The sequence below is a fragment of the Saprolegnia diclina genome (assembly GCF_000281045.1).
Source record: "Saprolegnia diclina VS20 unplaced genomic scaffold supercont1.1, whole genome shotgun sequence".
Taxonomy (NCBI): domain Eukaryota; phylum Oomycota; class Saprolegniomycetes; order Saprolegniales; family Saprolegniaceae; genus Saprolegnia; species Saprolegnia diclina.
In genome coordinates, this window is record NW_008246068.1 from 1,620,234 (window position 1) to 1,639,409 (window position 19,176).

Genomic DNA, 19,176 nt, shown 5'->3' on the forward strand with positions numbered 1-19,176 from the left:
CCCATGATGAGCACCAGACCGAGACGCCCTTGGACCAACTCGGCGTTGCGGAGGTAGACGCGCAGCTGGCGCAATGCAATCGCCATCGTACTCGATAGAAACGGCTCGGCAAACGGCGCGATGGGGGCGAGCGGCGGCAGCGATGGCGTCTGCTGCATCCGCGCCAGCATGGCCGCATGGACCGACGAGCTCAAAAACGCGCTGGCGAGCTCCCGGGCACTCAGCGACGGTCCATCCAGGTCCGGTGATCCAATGTCGACGAGGAAGTCGGGCACGTCGCGGTGCGGCGGGCAGGAATAGCCCAGCGCCTCAAAGTAGGGCATGCATGCGTCGCGCGGTCCGTGGTACAAGGTGTAGCCGTCGTGGAGCAGCAAAACATTGTCAAAGAGATCAAAGACATCTTGTGCTGGCTGAAGAAGCGCAATCACCACCGTCTTTTGGAGCGAGGTCGCCAGGCTTTTCTGGGCCGACACGATGTCAAACGTGGCAGCGGCGTCGAGGCCGGTGCTGATCTCGTCAAGGAACGACGCGCGCTTGAAGCCAAACTCCATCTCGCCCATCGTCACGCGCTTGCGCTCACCGCCCGAGACGCCGCGGAGCATGCTGTTGCCGACGACCGTGTCCTTGCAGTGGGCGAGGCCCAGCTGGCGCGCCACGAGGTCCGGCGCCGCCGCTTCGATCGACGCCAGAAGCGGCGTCGCGTGCTCGGGCACCGCCGCTAGCTGCTCGCGGCTCGTGACGCAGCGAGACGCAAACGACAGTGTCTCGTGCACCGTGAGCGTCGGGTAGTGCACGTCGCGCTGCGCCACATACGACGTCCAGCGCGCCAAGTGGGGACCCATGTCCGAGACGCCATTGTACGTCAGCTGCCCGTCCATGCGAAGGCTCTTGGTCGTCTTGACTTGGCCGCTCAAAAGCTTGAAGAACGACGACTTGCCGGACCGGGGCTGGCCGAGCACGAGCGTCATCGTCCCGGGCGTGAGCGTCCCCGTCATCGGGTGCAGAATGTCCTTGCGCACGGTCCGCGACGGCTGGTAGAGACCGCGCACCATCGAGGTGACGTCGCTCATGAGCGTCGGCAGCTCTTGGCGCGTCATGAGCGGGACGTCGGCCGAGAGCGCGAGGTCCGTGAAGCGAATTTCGAGCGGCGGCAAGACGCCGCCCACCTCGTCCTTGATCTTGCTGTGGTACGCGGCCGTGCCCTGGGCGAGGAGGTCGTCCGCCTGACCGGCTTGCTGCATGCGACTCGAATTCGAAAATGCGTCCTCGACGCTAAAGCTGTCGTCGCGCCACATGGGATACGACAACTGAATGTGTGGTGGGGACGTGGCGCAATCCGCTCGATCGTGACGCCGGCACAAGCCGATCGCGTGTTCCTCAACATGACACGTGGTGAGATTACTACGAAAAACAGCTGCCATATTGTACAGTCGTCGTGTACATGGGTCGTAGAATCCTATACTGCAGAAAAGCGTGGGAGAGGTCACTTGGTGGAGCCACTGGTATATGCAACTCTGTAGCGGGGTTGTGGTAAACAGCAATGTGATCGGCCGTGCTCTCTTCTAACGTAATAGGGTGGAGGGCTAGGAATGTGTTCGCTTCAGAGTTAGATCAAGCGCTAAGCTCACGGTCCTGTGGTCCGTAAACGCTGAGTCCTAGCATATGGTCGACACAACCCTTGACAACCGCAGCCGGAGACCTGACGACCCGGCCATTGCGACCCCGTGCAACGAGAAAAAGTGCAACAGCCGGCGCCAATCAGGGATGAGCTGCAGTGGATTCCACCGACTCGTGGGTTTGGCGGGCGTTATCAGCGCCCTACTAGCTTATTTCTGCTGGGAGAACAGGAGACGACGCAAAGAGCGCTTGACCTCCTTCAGCGTCCAAAGCTGGCGGGCTAAACGTGCTGAGTGCGCATCAAGGTTGAGAATGATGGCTACCAAACTGCTCAAGGCAAAGCTTGTGCATCCATGGATGTTGTTGAATCTTTTGCTTGTCAGTGACGTGCAAAAGTGTAAGTGTAGTTGCATGACCGAAAGATTCGCGGTCGCCACGGGGCACGGGACATATTCTATCGCTACAATTATTAATAATGCTATGATTCGCTGGACAAGGGTTGGCAAGTGTGCTGGAGGCAAACCCGAGTAGAATAGACGCAGACCCCGCTCGTGGGTAGCGGAGAACTCTCGAGATGGCACCATACTGGGGTATTATTGGGAGTTTGGGGCTCGTAGGAGGTCTCGAGTACTAGTACAGTACTCGGCAGAGGACCTGGCGTAAAGGTGGCTGCGGAACCCACCGCGCGGCAAGCCACTTGGTAGGTGAAGTCGCCGTAGCTCGGTTGCATAATGGAGGACCATTGTGAGTCAACGCAGCAGTCGAGACCGTCCATATACAAGCCTTGTGTCAGGCGTTGAGGTGTGGACAGAGTCACGCCAAAGAGACAAACCACGCAGTCTTGTGCACTAATAGTGAACATCACTAAACCCAGCTTAGTCAGTTCTTTCTGGGACGAGACGACAACCCCAACACTCACGACCAACTTGATTCGTCACTGACGTGGCGTCACGCCGTCGCTCGACCGTGTTGCAAATTTTTCTGCATGCATGTGATTGGTCTGCTCCACGTCTATTTGCACCAATCGCAGCATGATACTGCCGAGCCAGTCCACGCCCCATTTGATTCGCTGATTTTCAGCCAATCCACGCTCGCCCTCTACAACTTTGGCAGTGGATTGGATAGCACTGGCCAATCCAAACAGCAAACGAATGGAAGTTTCCGGCAGCAGCAGTCACACGGATCAGTTCCAGCATGGCGACCAAGTCCGTGACCTTCGCCACCACCGCGTCCGTACGTAGCTACGCAGTAGCCTTCGTCGATGGCGTCCTGCCCGACGAGGACATTGGCATCGGCTTTGCCGGCGCGATGGTCGCAGACAGCCGCCACGTTGACATCGCCACGAGCGCCAAGCCTCGCCCGCGCCGCCTCTCATTCCGCAGCAAATGCTTGCTCGTCTACGGCACGAGTTCGCCGCCAGCTACCGAGACGGCGTACATCGCCGAGCTGCAGGCACTAGCAGATCGCAGCCGAGGCGACCGCCTTGTCGCCCGCGCATTGAGCGACGACCCGAGTCCTCGGCGTCGTGAGCCCGGCAAAGAGCGCTGGAGCCCGGCCCAAGTGCGTGCACAGGCCAAGGCGGCCTACGCAGTGCAATGGGCGTCGACCATCGACGAGGTCGAGAGCGAGCCGCCGTGCACCATGTACATCCCACCACCGAGTCTGTTTACAAATCCGTTCGAGATCGACTTTGTCGCGCGGTCCGTCGACGCCGAGCCGCACAAGAAGCGCAAGCGCGACGACGCCGACGGCTGCCGCAGTCTTTCGTTCAAGTGCACCAAGACAGCGTCTGCCGAGGCGCCCAAAGCGTGGTGGCGGCTCTTCTTCTAGCTCTCGAATACACCTGATATATTCCAGTCCGGCTCTGGTGCGTCATCTCTAGCTCAAGTCCGTGGGGTCGAGCACGCCTTCTCCACCTGCAGACGCACGCAACGGGCTCGCGTGCAAGCGCAACACCAAAGTAGTGACGTCAACGCGTCATCAAAAGCAAGACAAATGTAATCATTACGGCTTGAGAGCTGCCATGGACGTGAGCATCGACATCATAATCGAGTTGACGCCAAACGGCGCGGGCGGCGGGCCACCTACAGACATCTCAGCGTGTCGACACCACGTGCAGTGGCGATCGATACCCATGGCGGCGGCAAAGGCGTCGTGGAGGTCGTCGTCCGAGAGCTGGAGGAGCTTTCCAACAACAATGGCATCCCGGAGCAAGTTGGTCACGGCCGTCTTGGCCTCGTCACGCGCCCCGTCGTCGGTCTCTTCTACGTACATACATCTACTGCTGTCTCCATGGTGCATCCGAGTAGAAACCGGCAAGACTCGCGTCGGCTACGACGGGCGCGGCTGCAGGCTGTTGCTTGGCGGCTTGCACGACGCGCACCGCGTCACAGCTAAAAATGCCTCACACCACTACGCCAAGGTGCAGACGTACCATGGCGCGTCCGAGTAGCCAAGGACAAAGTCGGCAGCTTCTTCGCTCAAGTCGACAAAGGTGGTGTCGGTCGGAATCGCAAAGCCCACGTCCGCGTTCAAGAGCGAGAGCGCGTTGGCGTTGCCGCCAGCGACGAGCGCGACGACCTCGCCGAGGTCCTGGAGCGTCTCGACCAGCAGATCGATCTGGCTGGGCGACCCGCCCTCGATGACGACACACGGGTGCTCGAGCAAGAGCAGTTTCCACTCGGTGAACGTGTTGGCAATCGAGATCGCACTCGCATCCACCACTTTGGGGGACAGCGAGTAGCTCTTGTCACTCGTCACGTCCTTGATCGTCATCTTGACCCGCGAGACGGAGGTAAACCGTCCCGAGGACGCCACGTGACGCGGCGACGACACGCCACTGACGTCATGATCGTCTGACGACGTGCGACGGGACCGAACGCTGAGGCTCGAGACGTCCCGAGCCGGCTCTACATAAAGTCGTCATTTTGTATATACACGGAATGCAAGGTCCGGCAACACACCCGTGACGACGTACAAGTTGACGTCGACGGCTTGGCAGTGCGACGCCAGCGTCACCAGGTCGGGCTGCGCGTGGTCGACTAGGCCAAGCGCGCCGAGGTACACCATGTTCTCCGTCGGAAAGTCCATATTGGCAATGTCAAACGTGCACCCGACGGGGTACGTGGCGGGGTCGAGGTAGAGCTCAGCGACACCGACGACGACCTCGCCCTTGCTCTCGAGGCCCTCGACCATCGCAGTGACGTTCTGCAAATCGGTCGTGTCAAGCGGCAAGAGCTCGGCGTTGGCCTTGCGCACCTTGCCGCAGCGCGAGAGGACTTCCCGCGCCGGCCCCAAGAGGACCACGATGTGAGCGCTGCACTCGCGATCAAAGTGCACGTAGACGGCGCACCCGCTCACCGATCCGGCGGTCGACGCCGAGAAGCGCGACGTCGCTGGGTCGTGAAACCGGTCGCAGAAGCGACTGATCGCGGCTTGGTCGCGCGAGAGCTCATCGGGTGAGTGGCGACAGGCGGCAAGCGCGCGGACCATGGCACTGGCGTCGGCGTTGGCCTTGAAGGTCGAGAGAAGGTATGATGCCACCGCGGCCTCTGTGTCATCAGCTGTGCTCTCCGAGAGCGTGAGCCCGGCGTCGGTGGCCGTCACGAGCGCCGGCAGGTTGGTGCCGAACGAGACCGTCACGACGGTCCGCGCAATCACACACTTGTGGGCGACGACGACTGCCGAGATATTGGGGAGCGAAGACGGCAGCGACGGGTCGTGCTTAGACGCGACGCCGAGGCTCTTGATGTCGTCGAGCAGCTTTGTATTCGTCGTCAGCGGGCGTTGGCCTTCTTGCGAGAGAACCGTGTGCGAGATGACACCGAGGACGGTCTCGGCGCCGATGCGAACGACGATGCCCTTCCCGCTGCCCTGCGTCACGCTCGTGCCATAGAAGAGCATGTTGGGCGCTTGCATGTACGGAAGACTCACACCCGGCGAGTCAAAGACCGAGGCCACGCTGGCCACGCGCGGCAGGAGGGACGCGTCGCCGTTGAGCGCGTCGTGCGAGACCCAGAGATCCTCGGCCTCGACGAGACGGATATCGGCTGGCACGCACTGCCCCGCCTTGATGGCTACGACGTCACCGGGCACAAGGTTCTCGGCGCGCGTGTGAATCCAGTTCCCGTCACGGACCACGGCCACGAGCTCGTGGATGGCGCCGTGGCCAGCATCGGCGTCCGTCGGCAGTAAGTTGGGTGAGTTCGACAGGCTCGCCTGGAGCTCGGCGAGGTACCCGGACAAGAGACCGGTAGCAACGTTTGTGCGGAAGCGGACCTCGAGGGCCGCGATGTCGAGGAGGTGCTCGTCCATGGCCCGGCGCGGACTCGTGCTGATGCGGCCCATGATGATCGCCGAGGGCGGCAGACTATTTTTATACTGCTACGTCAATGCAATCTTGGGTTTTGTATGTTGCAGCGTGAAACTTTAATTGTGACAACGGCGCAAGGCCATTGGGCGAAAGATCGCGAGCGATTCTTTCGACGATCCTCGACCGCGGCTGCTGCAATCACAAGCCCTCAAGCTCCTGGAGTGCGACGGACGTAGCACACGCCGTGCACCCAGCTGCTCGGTTGCAAGCGGATCACCCATCTCTGCACTCTTTTGCTGCACGCCGAACCGCCGCTGGCGGCACTACGCGACCAAAGGTTGAACCGAGTGTGCGAAGGACCGCGCGAAGCGGGCGGTGACTACTACGTTCAACCGTTGGTCGCGTTGTGCCGCCAGCGGCCGTTCGGCGTGCAGCAACAGAGTGCAGAGATGGGTGATCCGCTTGCAACCGAACAGCTGGGCGCACGGCGTGTGCTACGTGGACGAGCCCGCTTGGAGCACGTGTACTGACAACACGAATTCAGCGATCGATGCGGCCAAGCGGCCATCAGCGCTTTGTCTTGTATGGTAGAGTCGCGTCACTTCCTACGACGCCAGCGTACCCAGCATGAGCGCTACCCTTCAGGCTGCCTATCGTCATCGTCATGGGATGTCCGTCCGGATACGCGACACCAGTCCGTCGGAAAGTGTCCCAAAATTATTGAAATGGGGACAGCGCCGCGTGCGTCAGTTTGCAGCTTGCCGCACGCCTAGTATGGAGCACGTGGTCTTGTTCAAGTGGAAGGAGGACGCGTCCGAAGACGCGATCGCGGCCATCGGCGCCGGGCTCATCGCGATGCGCGACAAGATCCCGGGCGTCGTCGACCTCGCGTACGGCCAAGACTTTACCATCAACCGCGCCAAGGGCTTCACGCACATGCTCATCGTGCGCCTCACGGGCCGCGACATGCTTCCGGGCTACGCCGAGCACCCCGAGCACCAAAAGGTCCTCGTCAAGATCCGCGAGATCGCCGCCGACATTATGGCCATGGACTTTGAGAGCCCGCGCTTCGCGCCGTCCGCTTAGATGGAACATGGTGCCATTTCAATTCACAATTTTTGCCCTTGCTCGAGGTATTGCTTGCGCTACAAAACCCGAGAGTTCACCAACTACAATTGTAGTTGATGACAAAGCTTCAAGTCGACAGCCAAAACTGTAGTCGATGGCCAAAAGTTTTAGTCGATAGCCAAAAAAAATAGTCACAGCAGCGAATTGTAGTCGATAGCCAAAAATGATGTCTATGGTTCAAGCCTGGTGCATTGTATCTCGGTAGACGAGCGCTCAAGGGCCTTCTCGTCGGCTTCGACTAAGTGCAAGTATGCAGACGGTTGAGAGCAAGGTTCACCTCCATCGTGACGGCGCAGGAGAACGCCTGTCCTTCTTTTCTCGAAACCCTCGATAACCTTCGAAATTTCCCGCCCTTTTACCCGGCGCCACTTGCAAATGGGCCTCCAAAAGAACTTTGCGGACCTCAAAGCGTCGTTCAAGCGGCCGTCGAAGGGCAACGAACCCAAGCTCTCGGCGGCCGAGTACGAGCGGCTCCGGCTCGAGCTCGAGGATATCTTGACCTTGTACGAGCCGTCGCAGATTGGCACGGCGGCAAACCTGCTCAGGCACTACGACGGCCTCGAAGCCGAGCTCGTCGAGTGCTACCGGTCCTACTACTATAAAGAGTCGCACGACGACGACCATCCCAACCAAATCGCACCTCCGACATACTGCAGCGGCAACAACGACCTCGAGGACCGCAAGTCGCGCTTTGCGACGGCAGCGGCACTCCGGAAGCGTCTCTCGCTCGCGACGCCATCATTGTCGTCACTGGTGCCGTCCAAACTCCGCTCGCGAAGCGCCAAGGCCCACAAGCCGTCAAGCGCAACTAAGATGGAGAGCATCCGCGGCCCCGACGTCTGGCCCGAAACGTCCCCACCCAAGCCAGGTACATGCAGCCACTTAAGTCCTTCCAGCATCCCATCAATGCTCTAGCGGGCGTCCCTGCGCACGGCTTCCGTCTGCCAAAGAAGTCGACACTCGTCGACTTGCTTCAGAAGTACGGGACCCTAGCCCTGCCCCACCCCTAACCACTTTTTCTAGAGTCAAGCTGTCTCGTGACGCAACGCAGCTGTACATGGCGGCTACCCCCGACACGTAGATTCATAGTGTGTAGGCTGGAGGCCGACGCGGCGCCGCTGCAAGCAACGACCATGTCCTTCCCGGCCCGGTGCTTGGACACGGGCGAGGACTACTTTATGGACGAAGTCAACCACGAGGTATGGAGGAGCCATGCTGGTACATATATATGTATGCCTGACGACTCGGACAGGTGCTGGCGCGGCAAAAGGATGTACAGTACAGCAAGCGCAAGAGCTTCCGCGATAAGGTTGTTGTGTTTCTGCAGCAGTACGACATGGCCGCGGTCGACTCGGTCGACTCGCTGCTTGCGTACGGCGGCAAGACCAACGACGAGATCTGGGACGATCTGCAAGTGCGTTCGCCGACGCTCCTGTCGCCGACGACGTTGTACATGTAGTTGATATTCATCTAGTTTTGTGTATAGATCCAATACAAAGTGAACCAGCGATCGCGGCTTCTCCAGTTGTTTCAGACGTACGACCCTGCGCATGTGGCCGACGTGGACGCGCTGTTGACGGAATATGCTGCCAACGTACGTCGAGATTGTGATTCTCTCGAATCGGATTGTGAATTTCTCGAATCGAATTGTGGAATTCTCTTGTCTAACGTAGGTGGAAGACATGATTGCGTTCTACAAGGCCAAGTTTGCCGATCAGAAGAGCAAGGTCGTCAAGCGCAGTGATCCGTGCACGTGGACACCTGGCGAACCCAACTCGTATCAGCTTCTCCCGACAGGCAACTAGACGGGCAAAAAATGTACTTACTGTAATGTAAAATGGTGAATTGGAAAAGGACAAAAGAAGGGAATGCTGCACGAGGCAAAGAAGAGATTGTGCAAACAGATATATCCTGGACAAGTTGTGCACGTCCTATTGGCGTACTAGTAGTGTTCGCACCCGGTGGCACAACTTCTTATGTTGCCATTCGAGGCAAAAATTCACCAAACAGCAAAATTTCATACGTATATTTTGTCCATCTTATAAAGAAAACATTTCAAAATTAGTGGTCGTGAGATCGGCGCGTGGCTTTGCCTGCGTTGGAAGTGCGTGATTCAGTTGCACCCGCAGTGTTTCGAGTCGGTGCGACGTCCGCAGCGCTTGGTTGGTGGTACTTGAGCGACCACTGCCACCGCCTTGAACCTAAAATCGAACTGCGAGTCAACAGCGACAATGGCCCGGCAGAGCTCGGTGGCGTCGGTGCCACCAAATGTGCACGGAACGTAGACTGTATCAAGTTTATTAACACGTATTCTCGTACTTTTCTAGTCATTTTTCGTATTGCATTGTGCAATTCGGTTGCTTGTCGTCTGCGCCGAAATGGCAATCGTCAATTTGGGTTGCGTGTTTCCAGTCTTTCCTTGCTTTCGGCAGCAATAAAGCTTCAGATTTGACATTGGCGTAAAACACCCAACGCGATCTTTGATGGCGAGCGGACGGGCCAAGCTCACGCTGGAGCGCGTGCTGGGCACGACCGCGCATGGCAACGCGAGCATGAGCGTGAGCAGCGTGAGCGGCGAGATTGCGTACGCGGCCGGCTGCGTCGTCGTCATGTACAACTTTCGCCGGGACAAGCAGACGCGCTACTACCGCGTCGAGAAGCCGGTCTCGGCGCTCGCCTTCTCGGGCGACGGCCGTCTCCTCGCGATTGCCGAGAAGGGCCATGCACCGGCGATCACCGTCTGGGACGTGACCACCGGGCAGCTGCGCGCCGACCTCAAGCGCCATACGCACGGCGTGGCGGCGGTCGCTCTGTCCACGGACGGCCGCCTCCTCCTCTCGGCCGGCCTCGTCCACGACAAGATGCTGTACGCATGGGATACGGCGACGCAGACGCTGCTCGGCGCAGCGGTGCTCTCGACCAAGATCCACGGCCTCGACTACAGCGTATGCGGCCGCGCATTCGTGTCGGTCGGGGATGCCCACGTCACGGTACCTACTTCATACCCTCATCCAAGCTCATGCAAGACATATAGTTTTGGCGCCTCGATAGCAACGACCGCCTCGAAACGAGTGGCCAGCTCCTCCCGGATGGGCTCGCCGAACTACGTCCGACGCCAGCGACCATGTCCCGACTGGGCGACGCTGCTTTTGTCGGCGTCAGCTGCAGCGACACCAAGACGTTTGGCGTCACGCGCTGCGGGTTTCTGTGCTGCTTTGGCGGCACGACCATGGAGCGGCTCGTGTCGATCGAAGCGGCGAGAGGCTTTGCGGTTTCGGTGACGACCGAGTTTGTCGCTGTCGGTGGCGCCTCGTCGATCGTCCGACTCTTCGACCCAATCACACTCGAATACAAGACGACGCTGCCGTTCCCGGCGCACTGCAGCGCGACACCGCTGAGCGACCACCTCCTACTGCCGCCGACACCGACGGCCTTTCCTGCCGTCGTCGCCGTGCGGTTGACTGGCGCGCACATTGCCATACTGTACGCCGACCGTGCGCTGTTGTTGCTCGAGATTCCGACGCGGACTGTGACGCGGTCGTTCTTGTTTCATAGCGGCCCGATCAACGGCGTCGCCGCGGTCGGGGCCGTGACCGGCCTCGACGCCCGGCAGCGCACCCAGTGGGCCGCCCCCGCGACGTCGGCAACGCACCCGATCCCAGACGGAACGTTTGCTACCGTCTCGGACGACCACACGTTGCGCCTATGGCACCTCGAGTACACCAAGAAGCACAAATTCCCACAGCCGTGGTGTCACGCCCACAGCAGCGACCTCGTCGCGTCGATTGTCGTCAGTGACGCGCCCGTGTCGATCGCGTCCGAGTCGGTGCCCGATGTTCACACGCCTCGGGACTCGGTGGACGCAACGGGTGACACAGGGCTCCAGTGCCTCGCAGTCTATGCGGCGTCCAAGATTGCGGTCGGCGACAAGCACGGGCACATTCATCGCATCGACTTGCAGTGGCCTCTCAAGCGACCGGCGCCGCTGCCGACGCCGCACGCAAGCGCCGTCCTCTCGATCGCGTACGGTCCGCAAGGGCACTTGGCCTCGGGTGGACGGGACCGGCTCCTCCACGTTTACGCGCCGACGGGCGACCTTCTCAAGAAGCTGGAGAATCACTCGGGCGCGGTGCACTGCGTGCGCTTCTCGGACGACGGCAAGCGCATCGTGTCGGGCGGCGCCGACCACGCGATCGTGTTTACGCAGGTGACGGACGACCGGATCTTCCGCTACAACTCGATGACCGTCAATGGTGGCCGCCTCCACGACGTCGCTGTCCTTGGCAACGACCATATTCTCTCGGCCGTGCATGCGCGCGTCGACGTCCATACACTCGTCAGCAACAAACACGTTGCTTCGTACGCCCTCGGCGAACACCACCACATTGGCGTGACGCCCGGACCGTCCCTCGTCGCGCTCTCGGGCGCCACCGACAAGACGGTCTACGTTGTGGACTATGCGACAGGCGACGTCCTGACCAAGGCGGCGGGGCATGGTGATGCCGTCACAGGCGTCCTCTTCACATTAGACGGGCGTCGCCTCATTTCGACGAGCGCTGACGGCTGCATCTTTGTGTGGCGTCTCTCGGATGACCTCCAAACACGCTACAAGGCGCAGCTACCTCTCGTGGCGGCGCCAGCAATGACCGTCGCCGACGCACCGCCCGTCATGCCACCTGTCCTTGCCATGCCGCCGCCCGCGCCTCCCGTGCCAGTGCGAACGACGCCGTCTGCGCCTGTTGTCGTTCTGGCACCGCCTGCACACGTCCCTACAAGCCCCGAAACAAAGGTTCCAACGCCAACCGAGATACCCGCCAAGACGTCAACCGAAATGGAGATCGTCGCAAAGTCGTGGCAAAACGGAAAGCAAGTCGTGCCGGGTCCGATGGCGCCGCTACCGATGGAAGACTGGATGAAGACGCGGGGGCCACCGCTACCACCCGTCGAGCTCACGCCGCCCAAGATCGCCGACGCGCCTTTGGACCGGGTCCCGGACTGGGCGCGGACGATCAAGCCGCTGTCATCAGACCCATCGCCCTTTGTCGTCGAGCCTCGAGGAAAGTGGGGCGCCGCCGGTGTTGTCGACAGCATCGCGGCCGTCGACTCGAGCTCCGACTCCGACTCGGAGGCTGGCGACGACAACGACGATGACACCAAGGACGGGATGGAGACCCAAACGCTGTACATTAAACAGTCGAGCGGTGCACTCCAGTCAGTCGACGTACCGATCAAGCGCTCAAGTGCGTCGGACGCTGAAATCGCCGAGCTCCTCGCGGCGGCGACGGCAGCCACGACGCTGGACCACGCGCGGGAGCTGCACTCGAAGCGCAAAATGCAGCGAGAGACTGCCCTCGCGGTTGCCGAGATGCAGTCGAAGCTCGGGCAGCTCGGAATTCTCAAGCAACGCAAGCCCGAGTACGAAAATGATAGCTTCACTGCTGGCTACCACGCCGAAGTCCACGGCGGCGGTCTCGGCCGGGTGACGACCGACGTCGACAGTAGCACCGTCGTCATGCAGTCGTTTGACGTTCCCTCGGTCGATGTCAAGGTGGTGCCACTGCCGAGTCCCCCGCCACCGATGGTACCTCGTGTCTCAATTAGCCTCGATATGACACCGACGGACGTGTCCTTGGGCCAATTTATTGCGGGACACAAGTTACAGCCAGAGCCCACGCCTTCGGTGGAAACGTCTCAGAGCATTGACGTCACACCGGTCAACATGTCCTTAAGCCGGTTTCTGGACGGTGACGGACTGGTCATGACAGCCAGCGTTGATTTGACGCCAACTAACGCATCCCTGAGCACTTTTACTACCGGGTATCACATCCCGTCACCCGACATCCGCCGTGACGCAACCCCAGCGACCAGCGTGGATATGACGCCCACGGACGTGTCGCTGAGTGTCTTTACGACAGGGTACGCGCCCGAGGCTCAACCCTCGGTGCAGCCAAGCGTCTGCGACAGCATTGACGTGACGTCGTCACTCAGTCGCTACGTCACGGGCTATGACGCAGCCCCGACAGCCGTCTCGACGAGCATTGACGTACGCAACGTGTCGCTGAGTACGTTTGTTGCGGGTCATGCACCAAGCACAGCGTCGGTCTCTCAGAGCCTCGAACCAACATCAACCTCCTTCAGTGCGTTCACGACGGGCTACAACCGCCGCAGTGTCGAAACGAGCGCGAGTCTGAACCTCAGCAACGTCTCTTGGAGTGCGTTTACCTCTGGGCACCAGCCGACCGACGTTGTTGCAGCCAGCATCGAGATACCGGTCAATATGTCGCTCAGCATATTCGTGGCTGGGCACCATCCGCTGTCGCCCAAAGCTCGCGCCGAGGTGATTGCCGACCCAGCGCCACCCGCAGCCGCCACGACATCATCTACCAGCAGCAGCATCGACCTCACCAATGTCTCGCTCAGTCATTTCGTGCACGGACTCGACCTTAGTTCGTTGTTTCTCATCGTGACGCGAGAAGTAACAACTTCGGACTAGGCCTTGATGGTGCTGCCACGCCGCTACGACCGCCGAGCCAAGCCTCCGTGTCGTCATCCAGTGAAAGCATCGACCTCACGAACGCATCACTGAGTCATTTCGTGCACGGCCATGACGATCTTTTAAGTACGTCATTCGAAGCGTTCCTGCCGGATGAGATGGACGGCGCTCGTGTAGCTGGACCTTCCAGCGACGGTGTGAAGGAGTCGACCAGCAACGATTCGGGGAGCGCGGAAGTTATACCACCGTTCAACGACGTAATGCAGTGCGTCGACCCCACCTGTAAAGGATGCTGGACGAAGGCTTCTTGTAGGAACTTGCACGCCCAAGTCGGCGCAACTGTCGATGTCTTCGCCCACGTCGTTGCGGTCAACACGGCGGACAAGGAAGGTACCGTCGCCGTCACGGCAACAGGCATCTTAGAGAACTTTTGCTGCTGCGTAGCCGCCGAGATCGCCGAGATGGCCCGGCTCCTCCAGCTCAAGATTGCAGCCTACGCTGCTCGCACTACCTGAAGACACTTTTGTCCCTCGCTTCGACCCTTGCGTTGGCATTGCATTTTTTCAATTTAACGCTGTATGGCGAACGAGGGTTGGGGTTGGTACATGGCTCGTCAACGACGGATTTAGGCTGCAAGCAGCGACTCGAAGAGCGACGTGAGACTGCGCAAGCCCGTGCAGAGGCCGTCGTCGCGCGTCGATACGTCCATTTGAATGTGCGCAAAGTCGATGAGCCGCACGTCGCAGCGCGTGCTGGGGGCCGCCGCATCATACACGAAGAGGAGTGAGCTGGCAATAAAGTGGTAGCGCTCGTTCGTGTCAAAGTACGTCTGGAGCGCGGCGAGATTGCCCAGAATCTGGTACGCACCAGATGTGAGCACGTTTACCAACGCACATGCGTACCTGGGGCACCACCGCATCGCGGATCTCGGGTGACGTGAAAAATGTGTCGAGCCCACCACGCACTTCGTCCAGCGTCTGGAGCGTCCGGCAGTGGTACTTGTCATATGATGTATACGCGTTTGCATCGACATCGTAGACCTTGATGGCTTGGAGGCGAAAGCCGACCGTCGCTTGGAGCGGAAACTTGCGGGACTCTTCCTCGACCTTGGCTGCTGACGCGTTCGGCTCGTACGACTTGGTGCCCATCTTGATGTCCATGATGCACGGGTGCACCATGCCATGCAGCAAGTTCTCGAGCTGAATGTAGCCTACACTGTTCGTCAGTCTCATATCCGAGATGAGGTCGATGTACGGCGGCCAGCGAGCGTGACGTCACCGTCAAACGCGGGCAGGAAAGGGCGCAGCGCCACGTCGTTCTGCGCCACCACGTAAAAGGCCCACTCGCGCTCGCCGCGGTTCTTGCTCTGGAAGGGCTTGAGCAAGCGGCCATCGAGGAGCTTCATGCCTACGCCTGCGTGAGCGGCGGCGAATCTGGCGGCGTACTGGTCTGTTCGCAGGCGTGGCCGCCCACTTGGTGGGGCATGGCCTCGAGCGCCGGGCGGCGCGTGCGCTGGTAGAGGACAGCGGCCACGAGGCCGGCGCCCAGCGCGACCACGACCGCCGCAGTCGTCGCTCCGCTGGTCATCACTGCGAAATATGTGACATGCTGCGAGTGTCTAAACACACGCAACATAAAACCGCAGCAACACCTTCCCAAATGCAAAGCCAAGCCGATGCAGGCAGACTGGCCGAATGAATGAGACATGTCCGCGATCTCGTCGTCCGCCAAGATGACTATCCTCAAGATGACATATACGTGCATGCGTGATCCAATGGTTTGGCTTTGTACGAACTGCGCTCCGAGATCCCAATCTTCCGCTCAGCAAGAAGGTCCAAATCTCGACCATCATCCCCATTTTGTGTGAAATTGACATGTACTCGGCGGTCCAAGCCACCAACGACACCATTTTCAGCGCCATTGCGCTGCCACGATCGATCCCGCGCTATCAAGCCAAAGAACTCGACGCGCTCAGCTAAGCCGACAAAGACATTCGACCAAGTCCATCCAATCTTCAAATTTAGTACGTCGAAGGCCGCAGCTTAGTCATCCAGCCAAAACTTGGAGAACCTCACGTAATATACCCCTGACAAGCGAGTGTGAATTGACGAGACGCTCATGGTGGGTCTTCTGTGACGTCATTGGGAATGTACGTGGCAAGCGTAAAAGCAAGGGGGTATGGTGTTGGCGCGATGGAGCGCTCGTCATCTTGAAGTTGGCACCGTGCATCAACGTCTCGCCGGACACATGTGTTAGTTCCTAGTTCTTCTATTGTTCGATGGTTCTTGATGGCTCGACCCTTGACGCCGAATTTCGTGGTCATAGAGACGTCGCGGTATCTTGAGCAGCAGCTAAAATGACCAAGTCGAGACTCTTCCGAGGGCAGCAGCACATGTTTGGTGGTGGCCCTCTCGTGTCGGGCGACACTAGAAACGCGCATCACGTGAGCTCGTCATGGATGATGATTCGAGATATTAATTGCGTGGTTCGCCCAGATATGGAGCTCTTGGTTCATATATGTAAACCTAAACAGCAGCACCCGACCAGGCAAGGATGCGTCCCTTGCCTTGGGCGGGACGATTTGCTCCGATCATGGCAGTTTGAGCGCCAAGGGTCGCTCAACTAGCCAAGAAAATCTTCGAATTGTGTGTGTATTTTGCGACTAACTGGCGTGCATCTCATTGCGCAATTTCGCGTCTCGTGCTTGTATGCTTCCGCATTTGCCTCTGCTTGCGTTGGGCGCGCTCTCAGCGTCCGTCGTTGCCGACAAGTTGGCCTGCGGCGTCTCACCCGGCGGCTGGACGCAAGTGCCCGGTGACTACCTCAAGGTGGCGTACGACGGCAAGACGCTGTGCGCGATCGATCTGCAATATAAACTCGCCTGCGCATCCTCAACAACGAGCCCGATCCCGTGGTCGGCGATCCCAGGCGAGTACGCTGACATTGGCCTCGCCAACGGCATTTTGTACGCGCGCAAGCACGACGTCCAGGGCACGATGGTCGTGACCAACTCGGTTACGAACGTGCAGTGGGCGACCGTGAACCTCAACTATGGCGCCGAAAAGCAAACTAGCTTTGCATTTGATGGCTCGACGCTCTGCGAGGCGACGGACGCCGGGCGCTTTGTCTGCACGAGCACTGCACCCGGTGGTATTCCGTACACGTGGACCAACGTGGACGGCAGCATTGTGCGGGCGGCGGTGCGCGGCAGCACGCTCTATGGTGTCGACGCCACCGGTCAACTGTTGAAGGGCACGACGGCGTCGGCACTGGCGAGCGGCAAGGGTCAGTGGGAAGCCATGTCCAACAATTCGTTGTCGCAAGTGTCGTACGACGGGTCGCAGCTCTGCGGTGTTGACAAGAAACACCAGGCGCACTGCACGACCGGGTCGGTGGCGGCGACACCTCCGTCGCAGTGCTGCTTCAAAGACGGCGACGTCATTCAACTTCAGTCAGACACGGGCAAGTACCTTGGACGCTGCGGCGGAGGCTGCATCCCCGGGGCTTCATACCCCGACTCGGCGTTCGTGCACGTGTCGGACCCGTGGGCGGCTGACGCTGCGTGCGGTCGGTGGGCCGTCAAGAACGTCGGCAACGGCAAAATCACGCTGCAGTCGGACTCGGGACGATACCTCGCACGCTGCTATGGGTGCGCCACGAGAGCCAAGGCGACGTACCCGGACGAAGCGTTTGTGCACAGCACGGACCCTACGACAGCGTTTACGCAGTGGAAGTGCATCGACGCGGGTAACGGCAAGATTGGGCTCCAGAGTGACACGGGCAACTACCTCGCCCGCTGCAACAATTGCTTTGGCACAAAGGTCTACCCAGACGTGGCCTTTGTGCACGCCAAGAGCTGGTCGGACGGCGCGTATGCGCAGTGGACCGTGTATAAAGCCAAGGACAAACCTCAGGCGAGCCAATGTCCGGTGCCCGCACCCGTCTTTAGCTGGCAGTCTCTGCCCGGCGAGTGGGAAAGCATTACGTCGTACAACGGCAACGTCTTTGGCATCGACACGACCAACCGCTTGTTCACGCGCACGGTGAGTGCGACGGCCAAGGCGTGAATAGACAATCTGTCGGATTTGGAGAGTAAAGTATCAATGTATCAATCTATGGTTGTCGCTCAAAAGGCGTTTGGTGCGAGCGCTTGGTCGATACGAGCAGCGTCGAGTCTTTCAGTTGCGACGAGCACGAGATATGCATGAGCGCCACAAGTTGTCCCATAGCAAAATGGAGTGTTCTCGAGTGATTGTTACTGTTGATCACGTTGGACTAGCTGCCTTCCAACATAATCAAATTGACTTCCACACCATCAAGCTTTGTCTTTTGGGCGGCGCAGTATTATTGGCAGGGATCATCGACGAACACAAGAGACAAATTGTGGGTCGCTGCGCAAAACTGTGGATGGCACAATAGTCGCTACGGCAACAGCCTCGGGGAGTAGGGGCTGAACGACGCGAGTTGCAGAATTGCTCAAGAGCGTGTCAGTAATGGTACTATAGCGCAGCTACTAGTATTATTGGTTCATCCGACTGCGCTGGGTGTACCGATAATGCAGCACCAGCTTTGTACAAACTGCGATGACAAACCACCAGCGCTGCAACATTGTGCCGCGCCTCGTCACGGATTTGAACTGTGTTTAGTCTTTCCTTCTTGCTCACGCAACGCGACTACCTCAACGCACCACTAAACTCGACTGCAATTCGTTGCGCAGTAGTATGGATGAGTGCACGCCATTTGCCCTAGTTACCGTCACGTGAGCTACAACGACAGCGTGTACTCAACATTCCAATGCGACTGTCTGATTGGTCAATCCATTTTCAAAAATATGTTTAGCCAATCAAATCGTGCGAGTATACGGTCACAGTGGTTTAGTCTCCAGCGCTGATGACACCGGAGCATCAACACATCACCCGGTTCAATCGATCCACGAGTATCTTGGAGGTTCCATACAAAACCTGTGTATTGCACACGGCGATGGCGTACGTCGACACGCCGACCAACGTTGGTGTTGTCGGTCGAAAGGCTCATTTTCCAATTTGCCTTTGCCAGCGCCAACGATGACTGACCCGGCAAATGACCTCCTCGCCCACGGCACGGCCGCGTACCACAACAAGATCAAGGAAGAGGTGGGCGGCGTCTTGCCGCCGCTCGAAATTCGCTTCACGGACCTCGCGCTCTCGGCCGACGTCCCGCTCATGACGCGCCAAGAGCTGCCGACGCTCATGAGCGACGTCACCTCGATGGTGCGCGGTCTCTACCAGCCGTCGCGGACCGTGCGCAAGGACATTCTGCACCCGATGACGGGGACGCTCACGCCCGGGACAATGACGCTCGTGCTCGGCCAGCCCCGGTCCGGCAAGTCGTCGTTCCTCAAGCTTTTGAGCGGCCAAGTCAAGACGACCAAGAGCCTTCGCATGGACGGGCAGCTGACGTACAATGGCGTCTCGGACATGGGTCCCCACTTGGCGCGCTGGACGTCGTATGTGGCGCAGCGCGACGTGCACTACCCGACGCTCACGGTGCACGAGACACTGTCGTTTGCGTCTCGCTGCGTCACGAGCCGCGAGCAGCTAGCGGCGGTGCCCGAGCACGCGACGCCGCTTCTGGCGTCGATCGAAGC

At 59.5% G+C, this 19,176-nt stretch overlaps 9 protein-coding genes across 10 annotated transcripts in view; 6 read left to right on the forward strand and 3 right to left on the reverse strand.

Moving 5' to 3' along the window:
• The window catches only part of SDRG_00538 (hypothetical protein), a gene marked incomplete at both ends in the record, with an annotated part of 3,955 nt that extends 2,714 nt beyond the window's left edge, over nucleotides 1–1,241 (reverse strand). The window contains one exon of the mRNA XM_008606019.1: nucleotides 36–1,241. Within this exon, the coding sequence (XP_008604241.1) occupies nucleotides 36–1,241 (1,206 nt within the window). The remainder of the gene's footprint in view (nucleotides 1–35) is intronic.
• Nucleotides 1,242–2,811: 1,570 nt separating this feature from the next.
• Nucleotides 2,812–3,447, forward strand: SDRG_00539 (hypothetical protein; the record flags this gene model as incomplete). The annotated part of the gene is made up of 1 exon (XM_008606020.1): nucleotides 2,812–3,447. The coding sequence occupies one exon, from the start codon at nucleotides 2,812–2,814 to the stop codon at nucleotides 3,445–3,447; it is 636 nt and encodes a 211-aa protein (XP_008604242.1).
• Nucleotides 3,448–3,590: 143 nt separating this feature from the next.
• On the reverse strand, nucleotides 3,591–6,011 carry SDRG_00540 (hypothetical protein). Its single transcript, XM_008606021.1, has 5 exons — nucleotides 4,581–6,011; nucleotides 4,052–4,526; nucleotides 3,931–4,010; nucleotides 3,750–3,881; nucleotides 3,591–3,701 (listed from the first exon to the last, which is right to left on the reverse strand). The coding sequence occupies exons 1-5, from the start codon at nucleotides 5,962–5,964 to the stop codon at nucleotides 3,622–3,624; spliced, it is 2,151 nt and encodes a 716-aa protein (XP_008604243.1). The 5' UTR covers nucleotides 5,965–6,011; the 3' UTR covers nucleotides 3,591–3,621.
• A 628-nt stretch (nucleotides 6,012–6,639) lies between these two features.
• Nucleotides 6,640–7,246, forward strand: SDRG_00541 (hypothetical protein). Its single transcript, XM_008606022.1, has 2 exons — nucleotides 6,640–7,062; nucleotides 7,111–7,246. Exon 1 carries the CDS (start codon nucleotides 6,704–6,706, stop codon nucleotides 7,013–7,015), a length of 312 nt encoding a protein of 103 aa, XP_008604244.1. The 5' UTR covers nucleotides 6,640–6,703; the 3' UTR covers nucleotides 7,016–7,062; nucleotides 7,111–7,246.
• A 159-nt stretch (nucleotides 7,247–7,405) lies between these two features.
• Nucleotides 7,406–8,933, forward strand: SDRG_00542. Of its 2 annotated transcripts, XM_008606023.1 has the most exons (7): nucleotides 7,406–7,925; nucleotides 7,973–8,036; nucleotides 8,081–8,110; nucleotides 8,154–8,256; nucleotides 8,310–8,471; nucleotides 8,544–8,651; nucleotides 8,731–8,933. In XM_008606023.1, exons 1-7 carry the CDS (start codon nucleotides 7,433–7,435, stop codon nucleotides 8,860–8,862), a joined length of 1,092 nt encoding a protein of 363 aa, XP_008604245.1. In that variant the 5' UTR covers nucleotides 7,406–7,432; the 3' UTR covers nucleotides 8,863–8,933. The 2 variants fall into 2 exon arrangements, with proteins under 2 accessions (XP_008604245.1, XP_008604246.1); XM_008606024.1 differs by having other exon boundaries at nucleotides 8,310–8,651.
• Nucleotides 8,934–9,518: 585 nt separating this feature from the next.
• On the forward strand, nucleotides 9,519–14,171 carry SDRG_00543 (hypothetical protein). The gene is made up of 6 exons (XM_008606025.1): nucleotides 9,519–10,047; nucleotides 10,092–13,503; nucleotides 13,551–13,676; nucleotides 13,728–13,815; nucleotides 13,864–13,940; nucleotides 13,995–14,171. The coding sequence occupies exons 1-6, from the start codon at nucleotides 9,541–9,543 to the stop codon at nucleotides 14,063–14,065; spliced, it is 4,281 nt and encodes a 1,426-aa protein (XP_008604247.1). The 5' UTR covers nucleotides 9,519–9,540; the 3' UTR covers nucleotides 14,066–14,171.
• On the reverse strand, nucleotides 14,074–15,177 carry SDRG_00544 (hypothetical protein). The gene is made up of 4 exons (XM_008606026.1): nucleotides 14,996–15,177; nucleotides 14,805–14,957; nucleotides 14,453–14,760; nucleotides 14,074–14,406 (listed from the first exon to the last, which is right to left on the reverse strand). The coding sequence occupies exons 1-4, from the start codon at nucleotides 15,135–15,137 to the stop codon at nucleotides 14,176–14,178; spliced, it is 834 nt and encodes a 277-aa protein (XP_008604248.1). The 5' UTR covers nucleotides 15,138–15,177; the 3' UTR covers nucleotides 14,074–14,175.
• Nucleotides 15,178–16,215: 1,038 nt separating this feature from the next.
• On the forward strand, nucleotides 16,216–17,682 carry SDRG_00545 (hypothetical protein). The gene has a single exon (XM_008606027.1). The coding sequence runs from the start codon at nucleotides 16,259–16,261 to the stop codon at nucleotides 17,615–17,617; it is 1,359 nt and encodes a 452-aa protein (XP_008604249.1). The 5' UTR covers nucleotides 16,216–16,258; the 3' UTR covers nucleotides 17,618–17,682.
• A 922-nt stretch (nucleotides 17,683–18,604) lies between these two features.
• The window catches only part of SDRG_00546 (hypothetical protein), a gene marked incomplete at its 3' end in the record, with an annotated part of 3,967 nt that continues 3,395 nt past the window's right edge, over nucleotides 18,605–19,176 (forward strand). The window contains exon 1 of the mRNA XM_008606028.1: nucleotides 18,605–19,135. Within this exon, the coding sequence (XP_008604250.1) occupies nucleotides 18,614–19,135 (522 nt within the window). The 5' untranslated portion in view covers nucleotides 18,605–18,613. The remainder of the gene's footprint in view (nucleotides 19,136–19,176) is intronic.

Bases quoted from the DNA above. Each gene is read 5' to 3' on its own strand.
- SDRG_00540 (XM_008606021.1), bottom strand. From the start codon at position 5,964: ATGGGCCGCATCAGCACGAGTCCGCGCCGGGCCATGGACGAGCACCTC. The intron at 4,527-4,580 runs GTGTGTTGCCGG...GACTTTATGTAG, and splicing joins CAACTTGTACGTCGTCACGG to AGCCGGCTCGGGACGTCTCG. The intron at 4,011-4,051 runs GTACGTCTGCAC...AGGCATTTTTAG, and splicing joins GGCTACTCGGACGCGCCATG to CTGTGACGCGGTGCGCGTCG.
- SDRG_00541 (XM_008606022.1), top strand. From the start codon at position 6,704: ATGGAGCACGTGGTCTTGTTCAAGTGGAAGGAGGACGCGTCCGAAGAC.
- SDRG_00542 (XM_008606023.1), top strand. From the start codon at position 7,433: ATGGGCCTCCAAAAGAACTTTGCGGACCTCAAAGCGTCGTTCAAGCGG. The intron at 7,926-7,972 runs GTACATGCAGCC...TCAATGCTCTAG, and splicing joins AACGTCCCCACCCAAGCCAG to CGGGCGTCCCTGCGCACGGC. The intron at 8,652-8,730 runs GTACGTCGAGAT...TGTCTAACGTAG, and splicing joins TGACGGAATATGCTGCCAAC to GTGGAAGACATGATTGCGTT.
- SDRG_00543 (XM_008606025.1), top strand. From the start codon at position 9,541: ATGGCGAGCGGACGGGCCAAGCTCACGCTGGAGCGCGTGCTGGGCACG. The intron at 13,504-13,550 runs GTTCGTTGTTTC...ACTTCGGACTAG, and splicing joins CGTGCACGGACTCGACCTTA to GCCTTGATGGTGCTGCCACG. The intron at 13,941-13,994 runs GTACCGTCGCCG...GCTGCTGCGTAG, and splicing joins CAACACGGCGGACAAGGAAG to CCGCCGAGATCGCCGAGATG.
- SDRG_00544 (XM_008606026.1), bottom strand. From the start codon at position 15,137: ATGACCAGCGGAGCGACGACTGCGGCGGTCGTGGTCGCGCTGGGCGCC. The intron at 14,958-14,995 runs GTACGCCGCCAG...ACGCAGGCGTAG, and splicing joins CCACGCCTGCGAACAGACCA to GCATGAAGCTCCTCGATGGC. The intron at 14,761-14,804 runs GTACATCGACCT...CGAACAGTGTAG, and splicing joins CGTCACGCTCGCTGGCCGCC to GCTACATTCAGCTCGAGAAC.
- SDRG_00545 (XM_008606027.1), top strand. From the start codon at position 16,259: ATGCTTCCGCATTTGCCTCTGCTTGCGTTGGGCGCGCTCTCAGCGTCC.